General features: G+C 48.6%; 1 protein-coding gene across 1 annotated transcript; it reads right to left on the reverse strand.

The window, feature by feature from the left end:
• Window positions 1-3,873: 3,873 nt before the first annotated feature.
• On the reverse strand, window positions 3,874-6,586 carry RPL14 (ribosomal protein L14). The gene is made up of 6 exons (XM_004581382.3): window positions 6,495-6,586; window positions 5,978-6,079; window positions 5,734-5,828; window positions 4,560-4,659; window positions 4,408-4,461; window positions 3,874-4,197 (listed from the first exon to the last, which is right to left on the reverse strand). The coding sequence occupies exons 1-6, from the start codon at window positions 6,495-6,497 to the stop codon at window positions 3,910-3,912; spliced, it is 642 nt and encodes a 213-aa protein (XP_004581439.2). The 5' UTR covers window positions 6,498-6,586; the 3' UTR covers window positions 3,874-3,909.
• Window positions 6,587-13,897: the final 7,311 nt, after the last annotated feature.

Genomic DNA, 13,897 nt, shown 5'->3' on the forward strand with positions numbered 1-13,897 from the left:
CTTGGGGCTGCAGAACCAGCGGCATCTCAGAACTACCCAAACTGCTCGAGCAGTAGCCTGAAGACATTCTTCTCCACATTGGAGTTTAAGACAGCATCAGAGAGACATGCCCCATCCCTGGGTGCTGATGAAGTCTGGCAACTGCGAGTGGACCCCATTCCCTCCCTTGCTTCCCCCTCTCAAATACAGGAGAAAAGCAAAACTGGAGGCATTTGTCCTACCTACCTTTCCCCTACCTTAACCCTCCCTGCCGGAATCCATGGTCCTCCTGGGTGTGCATTGTTTTCAACTATATAAAAAACATCAAAAATTATGGGTCCAGCGCAATAGCATTACAGTTAAGGTCCTTGCCTTGAATGTGCCAGGATCCCTTATGGGCGCTGGTTCAAATCCCAGCAGCCCTACTTCCCATCCAGCTCCTTGCTTGTGGCCTGGGAAAGCAGTCGAGGACAGCCCAAAGCCTTGGATCCTGCACCCGCGTGGGAGACCCGGAAGAAGCTCCTGGCTCCTGGCTTCAGATTGGCTCAGCTCCAGCTATTGCGGCCACTTGGGGAGTGAATCAGCAGACAGAAGATCTGTCTCTCCTCTTCTCTGTATATCTGACTTTCCAATAAAAATAAATCTTTAAAAAATAAGTAAATATCAAAAGAAAATAAAAACAGTGCCATGTGCAATGGGTCAGGGGCCTCACCTTGCAAGTGCCAGGATTCCATATGGGGACCAGTTCATGTCCTGGCAGCCCCATTTCCCATCTAGCACCCTGCTTATGGCTTGGGAAAGCAGCAGAGGATGACTCAAAGCCTTGGAACTCTGCACCCCATGGGAGAACCGGAAGAAACTCCTGGCTCCTGATTTCAAATCAGCTCAGCTCTAGCCACTGTGACCATTTGAGGAATGAACCAGCAGATAGAAGTTCTCTGTCTCTCCTCTCTGTAAAAATGCCCCTGTGGGATGGTTTTTGCAACCAATACGAGTCTGGGAGTTAATGCTGCCAATCATATATTGATGAGGCCTTTACCAATTTACACACAGGGGCACAATTAAGCTCATGTCATTTCTGGACACCTTACTGTGTGCCTACCCATTGTCCCGGAATCTAGTCCAGTCATGCAGCATACCTTCTGAGATAGGGCTTGTTAAGTATCCTAAAAATTAATGAAATGGGAGTATGAGCTGAAACTGCTATGGCAATACATAGTTACTGTGACCTTAAAGGCTAACCTGTCCTTGCACTGTTCAGTGCATAGGAAATGTATGTTTTAGCTGCTTATATAATTTTTGGCTAGAGGAATTAAAGGACGTTTATTAATGTCATAGATATGCTTCTAATTACTGTTTGTTTATAGGATTATAGAGCCTGTAGTTGTAGGGAATTTAATATTTGAAACTTTTGCCTTGGATCTTTGTTTTTCCCTTGTGAAAAGTTTCTCCCATTAAGTGATGGGCAAGTTGTGGAAACAGAAATGTAGTGGGAATGTATTACTGATTAGTAGGTAATCGCATGTGTTTTGGCCCTGGAGTCCTGGCTGTCACCCAGTGGCTACTACTGAAGAATGAATAATGGCTTGCTTTGAAGAAAATGATTATGGTAACTTACAGAATTATCTTTAAAAGCACCTGGTTGACCATCAAGTAAAATATAATCAAACATCTGTGCATACCCACTTAGTCGTGAAGTTAAAAATGGACCAAGTAGGGCCCAGTGGCGTGGCCTAGAGGCTAAAGTCCTCGCCTTGAAAGCACCGGGATCCCATATGGTCATGGTTCTAATCCCGGCAGCTCCACTTCCCATCCAGCTCCCTGCTTGTGGCCTGGGAAAGCAGTCGAGGACGGCCCAAAGCTTTGGGACCCTATACCCACGTGGGAGACCTGGAAGAGGTTCCTGGCTCCTGGCTTTGAACCGGCACGCATCGGGCCGTTGTGGTCACTTGGGGAGTGAATCATCGGACGGAAGATCTTCCTGTCTCTCCTCTTCTCTGTATATCTTTGTAATGAAAATAAATCTTTAAAAAAAAACAGACCAATTAAACGTTTGTGCAGAGGCTTGTGATGCATCCGAGTAAAGACAGCTCCCAGCTGGGTCATCGGGAGGGCAAATTCCACCCCCACAAGGAGAACCTCAGTACCTGACCTCTCCGGTGCAGCCTAGCACTCCTCAGATTTTAACTTGGCCCTGTTTCCCCAATCCTGTGAACATGCAGGTTCCGATTCGGGCGGTCTGGGTGGGGTCAGAGACTGCCTTTCAAGCCAGGCCTGGGGTGGGAGGTGGGGCCCAAGCTGGTGGTCTGTTCACCAAAACTGTCAGCTTGCGTGCACACGGATGCTCACCTGCCAGGCAAATTTCTTGGCCAGCAGCTTCCTTCTTTCCCACTAATCTACTCTCTCAATTCCCCTAACCCTCTCCTTTCTGGAATAGTCAAGATGGAGGCAATCCTGAATACAGACCTAAACTAATGATTTGTGCTTTACCCAAGGGAAGCCGGAAGGCAGCTCGGCTCACCTGGGACCACACTGGATCCTGGTGGACGGCCACTGGCTTCAAGCACTGCCCTGTGTTGGGAAAAGCAAGAACCTACAGGGGCCAGCACCGTGACACAGGAGGCTAAGCTCCTTTGGGCATCCTGCATGAGGCACAGGACCACATGGGATAATCAGAGCAGCTCCCGACTGCCCATTGTGGGGAGTCAATCAGCAGACGCAAGATCTTTTTTTCCCTTTCAAATAAAATAAATCTAAAAGCAAAGAACCTTCAGAGCTAAGAGGAGCGAGAACACAGCGAGACCCAATCTGATGCGGGTGCTTGGCACCCTTGCAGTCTTTGGTCACTGTCCCTGGAAACCCATTCTCAGCACACGCTGGCTGTACTCAACTACGCGCTCCATGGATCTGGGTGCCAGACTTACCAGCAGGTAAATCTTCCCCAAACAGCTACTAATTCCTAGAACTGTCTATGAACCCAGAGTCAAGACCAGCAGCACATCAGTGGCCTGAGAAAATCCTTTGTCCTGCACGCTTCTGGAGCATGCCAAAATAAACATGGAAGCCCAGAACAACTGAGGGCTGCAGGACAAAAGCACAAAGGAGATCTGGTCGCACCCCACGTCCCTGAGGAGGTGCTGCCTGTAGACCCCGCAATCTGAATGCAAGTGACCGCTGTAATAGGCACCCAGCCCTGGTCTGTCATGGGACAGAAAGCCACGACACCAGCTGTTCCGGGCAGGAGGGTGCACTGCCTTTAGGCTGGTAGGGCTCTGACGCCGGAGGATCTGGACTGCCGCTCACGCCAACAACCATCAGCCCTGTGAGAAGTGCTCAGGGCAGAGGTGCCCTCACTGCCGTCAGGGCCTCCCTAGGAAGCCGGGAGGCCTGTGGGTCTCAGTGGTTCCAGCTGAGAACCTGTTGCACCCCTGGCTGTTGGTGATGTGTTCTATCCAGCTTCTCAGCACCCCCAGTGACTCCAGGACGGCCCGCGAGGACGTACACCTGCAGTGAGCGGGGGTTCTGCCCCTGCCAGCTTCAGGCAGTAACCTGGGCTGCAAGGCTGCCTGGATGGGTTCCACTGTGCCTTACTCTGCCCATCAGGCACTCAAGTTCCAATTCCTCTCCTCAGGTTGATATCTCTGAACCCATTAATTGAGGCTGTTCAGGTCAGGCACCCAAAAAGCCAGATTTCAGAACCTAGGTATCAGGGATCCATTCTCCACCTGCAGCATAAACACACCACTCTATGATGTCCCAGAAATACACTAACAAGGCACAACCTTACCATGGCATTGTATGAATTATCTGACACAATTTTCTTGAAGTTCACAAACCTGATCAAATCCCTTAAACCAGTTTTTAAATACACAGACTTGACAAATTGGCCAACACGTCAAAGAGGTGCTTTATTACTTCCCCAACAGCTGCTCATGCTTTCTTGCCGGATGCCTTCGGAGCAGACGCCTTCTGGGCTGGAGCTTTCTGGCCCTTCTGGGCCTTGGCAGGCGCTGCCGCCTTCGGGGCCACAGCCTTCTGGGCCGGGGCCTTCGGGGCCGCAGCCTTCTTGCCTGCTGTGGTCACCTTTTTCGCTGGAGCCTTAGCAGCGGCTGCCGCAGCCGCCACAGCACCCTTAGCAACAGGCGCTTTTTTAGGAGAAGCTTTCAGCAGAGCTGCCCTTTGAAGCTTCTTAACTTCATTCTTGATTATTCTGTTTCTCTGAAAAATGCCAACGTAAGAAAGCATTTACTCAGACACACAAAATTCCAACTGATGCTTGTTTTCAGAAAAAACATTAAGCAACTTATTTCCCACAAAGAATTCCTTATGAGCATGGTGAAAAACAAAAGTTTCCATCCACACAAAGCACCCACAAATACTGGTTACTCCTCCTCCAATTCATCAAAGCAGTTAAGACACAGTTCTTACCATCTTCTTTGCCTTCATGACTTTAAAGCGGTCAAAATCAGTCATCTTTGCTTTCTGTTAAATAAAAAACACAAAGAAGAAACACATCATCCCTCTAACACCACGACCAAACACCCCAAAAAAGTCCTGCTCCAAACTCTGGGGAGTGTTACCCTTTCTCTGGCTTCAATCTTCTTGGCCCATCTCGTGGCTGCCCATTTTGCATTGATATCAGCCTTCTCCCAGGCTTTCCGGACATACTTCTGGCGGGCGCTGCAGGGCCAAGACAACCGATTAAAGACCACCTTTCAGATTACACATGACTAAGGACAGCTGTCCATCCTTTGCAGTACACCCTTCCCACTTTAGCTTCTGCCGTCTGCCTAAGACACATCCCTCCCTGCGTACTGTATTTTCCCACGGTGATGGGGTTCACTAACACAACCTAAATTTTTTTACTTTTTTTTTTTCCAATCAAAATCACAACCCAGTGCATTTAATTGATTTTCAACAACCAGCAAACTCCCCTACAGTCACTTCAGGACTCTGATGGCCACATTCCCACACAGGTTCCACTAGAAATGCCACAGAGCAACACACCAACCAGTATTTCAACTGCCATGGTCCAACTGTTTACCACTGCCTCAGTTCCCGGAATACAAGCCGAGAACAAGCCTTTCACGCTGAACACCTTACGCATGATCAGTCACTGACAGCCTGACTAGCGACAATGACCATGTTTAGAGACAAAAATTGGTATTTTTGCTTTAGAGCTGAAAGTAACCAAAAGATTCTCTTTAGTAGAGCAACCAAAATTCCTATAGAACCTTGCTGTGTGAAAATACTTATGGGGGGGTTGGGGTGGGTGGTGTGGCAGTGTGGAATCGAGAGAAATAGAAAGCAAACTCCAAATAAAACCACAAAACAGCAACAGGGTGGCAAAGGTAACACAGGACACAGTAGAGGCACATTAATGCCTGTTTGCTTCTTACAGGTGGGGTTGGGCTAGCCAAGGCTAGGTGTCTGCAGCTCAGCCAAGGTTTTCCCCGTGTGGCGGGCAAGCCAAGTACCCCAAACGACTTTATCCATCACCCTGAGACGCTCATGAGCAAGTGGCTGAAATGACCTGGAGCCAGGTCTCCAAACCCAGCCGTTCCAATATGGCATGGAGGCATCCCAAACACCCACCAACAAGTCTACTTCCACAACCCCAGGCCCTCCCCTCGGCTCCTACGCTGAAGCGCTCATCCAGAGGAAACGCACAGGGACATTTCCCCCTTAACCATACTAAGCAAGCTTTCTGTAACACGCAGACACAACGGCTGCAGCCTGGAGGAGGCGGATTACCTGTGTGGGAACTTGAGGATGAAATCCGTCAGCTGCATGCATTTGAAAGGCATGGCCTGCCTTCTGACCCGCGTGCAGGGCCCATCCACCAAAGCCTGAGAACACAAGACCAAGACCTCATCGCAAAACGTCCCAGTCGCCCCCCAAAGAACTTCCCACCCTCGGGGACACGGGGGAAGAATTCACTGTTCCTCCCACCGTCCCCGTGGGGCAGTAAGTCGCGGCCCCTCTTCGGGACACTCACCCTGTTCTGATCAATGACATCTACAATCGCGACCAGCTTCCCGGCATGAGGCCCAAAGGAGACGTAGGCCACACGGCCGACCTCCACGAAGCGCCTGAACACCTAAAACGGGCAGGGAAATCAAATGCAACGAGGCGTCCAAAAGTAGTAAAAACTCTAGGGTTTATAAGCAATCCTTCACCATCGGGCTTAAAAACAAAAGTAGTGAGTTCCAATGAAAGACAAGCAAAAGCGCCAGCCCAGGATCCAGGGACCGACAACGGCGTGGAAGCCCAGCGCCCGCTGGCCCCGGAGGCCCAGCTGGTCCAGCCCCGGCTGGGCGGCGCGCTCGCGTGGTCTGGCCATGCCGGGGATCCCGGGCCCGCCACGCGCTCCACGCCGCGCAACCGGCCAGCCCGGCCCCGCCGCGCGCTTCCCGCGACTCTGCAGAGGAGCCACGAGCCCCTCGGCGCCCGGAGCGAGGCGGAGGCCGAGCAGCATGGTCGCTCCAGCCGGAGCGGGGAAAGACGAGACTCACCATGTCGGCGGCGTTCGGCGAGAAGGAAGGAGGCCCGCCCTTGCCCTGCGCATGTGCAGAAGGCCGCCCGCCCCCAGCACGTCGACGTGGAAGCCGATTGGGCCTGCGTGTCTGTGCGCCTGCGCGCTGGCGGCGCGAGGGGATTGCTGGGAAAATATGGCGGCGCCCTGGCTTGGCTTGTAAGAACAAGTCGTACAGCTCGTTGGGGATGTGGCTCGGGGAGAGTCAGCCCGAGGAAGTTAGGCAAAGGAACGCAGGAGCCATGCCTTCCATGAAAACTCCACCTCGTCAAACCTTCTTTCGAATACTAGTTCTCTGCCGGGTGGGTTTTTTTTTTTCTACATAAGCGTTAGGGTTTTCGCTTCTTCATCCCACTCAGTCTGATGTATTTTCGTGTGGTTCAGTCTTAGTTTACATAGAACTAAGAGTTCCCATAAATTCTTGTAGATTCCCTGAGTGCTATTTGCGTTTGCTTTATCTTTTTATTCAGAACTGTTTGAGAAGAAACTCGAGACTTGATGGTCGTGCTCTCAAATGTGTACTTCCGAACGACAGACACATTCTCCACCATCGTCAGTTATGAAAATCTGGCAGTTTTTTTTTCTTTAACAGTTCTCATTAACGCAGGAGTATCAAATGCAATCAGCTTCCCCTTTCAAAAAGCATTCCAAACTGTGGTAAGTTGGCCCAGGCCCTTGCATTTCTGCCATCCATGTAGGAGAACCACGGTGTTTAGCCTGGCTCTTGGCTCATTGGTTTTGTAGATGGTCTAAATACAGATTTTTTTTTTTACCCCCTTAAGAAATCACAGTATGTGAAAGCTGCCTGTCAAAAGTGGAAGGTAGGCCTAAAGAAACAAGAAGACCAGTTCAGGAATACACAGAGTCCAGCTCACCCGAGATTTATGGACAAGTGCTCCCCCAAACTATGAAACCCAGGAGGCCTCTGGCCAGCCAGGAGAGAGTGGAATTTTTCAAGCAGTTTTATTAGTTTAGGTGTCTATTAAGGACTTTCCAGGGGTCAGTGTCTGGCAGGGAATGCCTGGCCTACTATCTTTAACAGCTGTGTTTATTCTGTGGGTTTGGGATGAATGCCAGGTTACCTAGTGGGCAAGAGGAAACAAGATCAGCAGAGTCAGGACCTTATCCGTAGAAGGACTGTGTCCTTGGGTGTATCACATCAGAACACGTGTTCCAATATAGCAGTGTTAGTTTTCATCACGTAAGGTGATTTGGTGCTCACAATTCCCCAAATGGATTTCAGGCTTTTTCTCTATGGCTGGCCCATTTTCCAAGGAGTGCTCTACCAGCCTCTTAAAGATCTGGCTGTCTTCATTCTCTGCTAGGAAGTCAAAGGGATTTTTGAAGAAGCAAATCATAGCATACTACTTCTGGCTTAAGATACCGTGGTTTTCCCAGTGCTGAGAATCACATGTGAACTCCATATCTGACCTTGCATCCCATGCTCCTCTATCCATGCTGCACGTCCACACGCCTTGCCCTTACACTCAGCCGCAACTGGCCTTAGCTGGGCTAGGATTTCTGCTATGACTTCAGCACATCCTTTCCAGAGGTGCCCTTCAATCTGTCTGCCGACTCATCTCTTTTGTCTAGGTATTTCTTTTTAGATAAAAATAGACTCTCTTGCTTATTTCCTTCAGGGTTATTGTGACAGTTATAGTCACTTGATTTATTTTTCTGTCCACTGAGTTATGGTAATTTTGTGTGAATTATAAGTTTGGGGAAGGCAGTACCTTGGTCATCTCCCCCTCGGCCTCCACCTCAGCCTGTCCCACCAGGGACCATCTTTCCTGCTGATCTTAGCACACCAGTGGTCTGAGTGACTCAAATTGATGGTGAATGAGTTAGTTTCCAGACATTAGACTTTTTAATTGACAAAGTCAACAACAGGAATTGGAATGTTCACATCAACCTTGTTTTGTGTGGGGGAAAAGGTATAATAGCTTCAAACTGGAAGCCACTCAAAGGTCCACAAATAAGGAAATCAACTTGGGTAGCCTGTAATAATGAGGTCTTCACAACTATATGGAACATGGGTGGATGAACTGTACATGTAACACCAAAGGAAGGTAGCTGACACAAGGAATATAGCTGTATGGTTTTTGTTTTGTTTTTCAAACTGAAATTTCTATGTTGCTAAAAAAGAATAGTTTTTTAAGATTTATTTATTTTTATTATAAAGTCAGATATACAGAGAGGAGGAGAGATACAGAGGAAGATCTTCCATCTGATGATTCACTCCCCAAGTGAGCACAATGGCTGGTGCTGTGCCGACCCAGAGCCAGGAGCCAGGAACCTCCTCCAGGACTCCCACACGGGTGCAGGGTCCCAAAGTATTGGGCCATCCTTGACTGCCTTCCCAGGCCATAAGCAGGGAGCTGAATGGGAAGTGGAGCTGCCGGGATTAGAACCAGCACCCATATGTTATATGGGATCCCGGCCGCTAGGCCATGACGCCGGGCCCAAGAATTTTTTTTTTTTTTAAGATTTATTTATTTTTACTGCAAAGTCAGATACACAGAGAGGAGGAGAGACAGAGAGGAAGATCTTCCATCTGATGATTCACTGCTCAAGTGACCAGAACGGCTGAAGCTGAGCCAATCCAAAGACAGGAACCCGGAGCTGCTTCTGGGTCTCCCACATGGGTGCAGGGTCCCAAAGCTTTGGGCCATCCTCGGCTGCTCTCCCAGTCCACAAGCAGGGAGCCGGATGGGAAGCGGGGCTGCCGGGATTCGAACCAGCACCCATATGGGATCTTGGCGTGTTCGAGGTGAGGACTTCAGCTGCTAGGCTTCCGCACTGGACCCAGCTGTATGATTTTATTTGTATACTTAAAGGTCAAAATGAGCATGTGGCTGTTAGGAGTAATGTTGTTTACTCACAACGGTGCAGGCAGCAGCAGCTACCTGCTAAATGTCACCAGTCTTGGCTACCAGAGTGTTTTGCTTGATAAAATTCAAAGCCCTGTCCTTATGATTTGTGCATTTCCCCTCTCCAAATATTCGTTAATTTAAAAGATTTTTTTAAGGTTTATTTATTTTATTGGAAAGGCAGGTGTACAGAGAGGAGGAGAGACAGAGAGGAAGATCTTCCGTCCGATGACTCACTCCCCAAGTGAGCGCAATGGCTGGAGCTGAGCTAATCCGAAGCCCAAGACACTTCCGTGGGTGCAGGGAACCTCCACTGCTTTCCCAGGCCAAAAGCAGGGAACTGGATGGGAAGTGGGGCTACAGGGACATGAACTGACAGCCCTATGGGATCCCGCCGAGTGCAAGGCAAAGATTGAGCCACTGAGCCACTGTGCCAGTCCTGCTCCTTAGTTTTCAATATTTGTTGTGAACTCAGGGCCGTTGCCAAAGGCTGCCTCTTAGAGGGATAGCGAGGCGGGCCTGTACCTTTAACTACTTTGGAGTGTAGAAGGCCATCTTGGAGCTTCACTGGCGCTAAGTGGGAGCTGCCCTGGAAGCCCTACCCACAGCACTCATGGCAAGGGGTGAATACTAGGGGCAGGGGAGCTCCTTACTGGGGTGTTGAGCCGAAGCTGGGTGGGGCAGCGAGGGAGGGTCGCAGCACACCCCGTTTCTGAGCAGCACGTACCGGGACCGACTACCTATAACCTAGCAGGCCCCAGTATTCCCATCAGCTTCTGAGTAGACGCGTGTTTTGCTTTGGTTTGCCCTAGTCACTGGAGATAGAGTTGAGATTCACTGTCTGGAGCCTCAAAGAGGATGGAAATGAGTAAGCTAACAGGAGAAGGGAATCAGAGGTGACCCAGAATCCTGAAGTACTTTGTTTAAAAAAAAAAAAATGCGGGTTGATGCGGTGGCTCAACAGGCTAATCCTCAACCTATAATTGCAAGTATCCCATGTGGGTGCTGGTTTGTGTTTTAACTGCTTCACTTCTCATCTGGCTTGTGGCCTGAGAAGGCAGTAGAGGACGGCCCGAAGCCTTCAGACCACGCACCTATGTGGGAGACCCAGAAGAAGCTCCTGGCTCCTGGCTTTGGATTGGCTCAACTCTGGCTGTTGCAACCCCCTTGGGGAATGAACCAGCAGATGAAAGATCTTTCTGTCTCTCCTCTCTGTAAATCTGCCTTTCCAATAAAAATAAATCTTCCATCTGCTGGTTGACTCCCCACGTGGCCATAGCAGCCAGAGCTAAGGTGATCCAAAGCCAGGAGCCAGGAGCTTCTTCCAGGAATCCCATGTGGGTTCGTGGTCCTAAGGCTTCCCAGACCACCAGCAGGGAGCTAGATGAAAAATAGAGTAGCTAGGACATTAACTGACACTCAGATATGGTCCTGGCACATGTAAGACAAGTTTTAGCCACTAGGCCATTGCACCAGGCCCAAAAATCAATCTTAAAAAAAAAAAAAGCAGGGAGTAGTGGTGGCATCGCGTATGGGTCCTGGTTCATATCACAGCTGTCCCGGTGCTCATCCAGCTTCCTGCTAACAGCCCGGGGGAAGCAGGCGAATATGACCCAAGGGCTTGGTCCCCTGCGTCCACATTGGAGACCTAGAAAGATCTCTTGGCTCCTGGCTTCAGCTCTGCCCAACCCTCACTATTGTGGCTACCTGAGGAGTGAACTTGGGGGATGGAAGATCTCTCTCTCTGTGTAACTGTGACTTTAAAACAAAGAAATCTTTTTTTAAAAGCCCTTTTAATTAGCACAAGTATATGTATTCTGGAGCATAATGTGATATTTCAGTAAATACATACAGTATGTAATCAGGGTAATTGTTGCAACATTATCTCAAACACAGGTTTTGTGTGTGTTGGAAACACTCAACATTCTACCAGCTATTTTGAAGTATACTGGTAATTGTGGTCAACTATGCCACAATACCAGCCCTGTTAAACATTATCATAGAAACATAAACTACTTGTGCTTTGCACATGGACCACTTACTTGAGATCCACCTATCAACCACAGACCCATTTTTGAAGCTAAGAATATTTTTAATATAAGAACATCTTATTTTTATATGAGGTAGTTCTTAAATCATCAATTATATTATATATTCTCAATCAATTATGTATTAGGAAGTCCCACAAACTGCAATGTGATACCCCACTTCTCAATGTGGAGCATATTACAGTATATTCATTTGAAAAATTTATTATAAGAAAACTTTGAAAGTTTAATAATTATTCACACATCATACACAATTTATACTGTTTGTGTATAAACACTTCCTATTGGCTACAACTTTTTCCACTCTCCTCATTAGGTTTTCAAAGTATCCTTTGTGAGATTGAAAAAGTCAAAAGCTGGCCAGACTTTCACGGTGTTAAACTGACTGTTAATGTAGTTCCATGAATCCACCGGGTTGTTAATCTCTGCCATCTCGATCAAGATCAAAATCTCCATCATCATCACTTTCTTCGTTTCTTCTCCAATTTCCTCTACAGTTGGAACCATCAATATTTTCTGACTTCTCAGGTTCTTAGTTAAAAGGAATAACAATATCTTCTTTCTTTTCACATTTTGCACAAACTTCAAGTTCATTGGCACATTGTCTACACATTATGTGATAAGAATCTTCCACTGTCTTTTGTAAACACCTCACAGTTGCTATACGCTCTACTTCCTGCAACGGAGTCTTCTTTTCGCAATGAATTTACTGCAAGCCAAAATCCAAGACGTAGTGAGACGCTTAGTAGGTCTTTTATTCTAGCAGGGTAGGAATGGGAGCAGGGGTGGAGGGGGATAAAACTAGAATGGATACATCTCCTGCCAGGGTGGAGGATGGGGGCTGCCAGGGCAGGGAGGGGGAGGAGGATGGGGGACAGGCAGGAGAAGGGGAGAAAGGGAAGAAAGGGAAGGGAGGGGATGGAAGGGAGGGGAGGGGAGGGAGGGGAGGGAACGGAGGGGAGGGAAGGGAAGAGAAGGGAAGGGAAGGGAGGGAAGGGAGGGAAGGGAAGGGAGGGGAGGGGAGAGGAAGGGAAGGAGTACACATGGAAGCTGGGAAGGGCGGAAGAGAAGGGGACCATAGAATATTCTTAAAAATTCCAAGTAAAATATCTGAGGGTCTTTGGTTTTAGAGCACACAGTTTTTCAATGAGTGAGTCATTCCAAAAAGAGAGTTACAGATGTACCTCACCAAGGTCATGGACAATGGAATTAAAAAGGAAGTGTAGTTTGGTGCAGAAATTTGGAAATGTATGCCTAGCTTTTTCATAATACACGTTTCAGTTAGTTTCTCGAAGTTTTCCTGAAAGACACAATACAGTTTTCTGAAGTTTCCCTAAAGGACATGTTTCAGAGGTAACATGACCTCAGCAGAGGTACAGTTTCCTGTTGACATCAGACTTTGTGACTGGTATTCCTGCCTTGGGTGATCAGGAGTGAGTTGAAGTTACCTGAACAGCCCAGCTCCAACACCAGGCTCCAGTGAGGCTGAGGGACTCAGGAACAGGTCAGGCCTTTGGGGTGCGGTTCCCAGCTCCTTCACGAGCGTACCTCGGCCTCCCAAAAGCCAGGTGGATTTGTATGTGGTCTGTGCTTTGTCTTTAGCAAGCCGCAAGGTGATGCTGGTGTCTGCTCTTTAGTGATTGGTGTAGTGCCAAGAAGATACTTGTAAATCTGAAGAACACGAAAGTGTTGCAGCCAAGATAGAGGCTTGTAGTTGTGGGTTGGCAGGCAGGGGGCGGGAAACCCAGATGAAATTTCTGGTGTCCAGCTTCAGCTTGGCCCAGCTCCTGGTGTTGTGAACATTTGAGGAGTGAACTAGTGGAATCCTCACCACAAGCCCCCAATTCCTCTTTGTCTTTCCTCTTTTTTTTGGGGGGGGGGAAGACTTTATACAAAGTGGACAGGTTTCACATATTTCGCAACACAGATTAAGGAGCATAGTGGGGCCTGGCGCAATAGTGTAGCGGTTAAAGTCCTCGCCTTGAACGTGCCGAGATCCCGTATGGGTGCTGGTTCTAACCCCAGCAGCTCTACTTCCCATCCAGCTCCCCACCTGTGCTCTGGGGAAGCAGTCGAGGACGGCCCAAAGCCTTGGGACCCTGCACCCATGTGGGAGACCTGGAAGAAGTTCCTGACTCCTAGCTTCAGATTGGCATAGCTCTAGCCATTGCGGTCACTTGGGGAGTGAATCATCGGACAGAAGATCTTCTCTGTGTCTCCTCCTCTCTGTGTATCTGACTTTGTAATAAAAATAAATAAATCTTTTTTTTTTTAAAGTTCTCTTGTACAGAAGATTCAGTAACGCTAAGACTCTACTCATACGTACTCTGTCATGTTGTATTGCAGACTCTCCCCAGTGTTGGGTCAGGCAAAAGCAGCCACGTTCCTTCGCCTGATCAGAAATGGGAGCGCTGGAAGCTTCTCCGCAGGAAATCTGTTTCTGTTTCCAGCCTGAAAAGGTGAGG

This window comes from Ochotona princeps, chromosome 21 (assembly GCF_030435755.1).
Source record: "Ochotona princeps isolate mOchPri1 chromosome 21, mOchPri1.hap1, whole genome shotgun sequence".
NCBI classification, from domain to species: Eukaryota; Metazoa; Chordata; class Mammalia; order Lagomorpha; family Ochotonidae; genus Ochotona; species Ochotona princeps.

Coding starts and splice junctions, on each gene's coding strand:
- RPL14 (XM_004581382.3), bottom strand. Junction 5,829..5,977: donor ATGTCATTGATCAGAACAGG/GTGAGTGTCCCG, acceptor TTGTGTTCTCAG/GCTTTGGTGGATGGGCCCTG. Junction 4,660..5,733: donor ATCCTCAAGTTCCCACACAG/GTAATCCGCCTC, acceptor TTGGCCCTGCAG/CGCCCGCCAGAAGTATGTCC.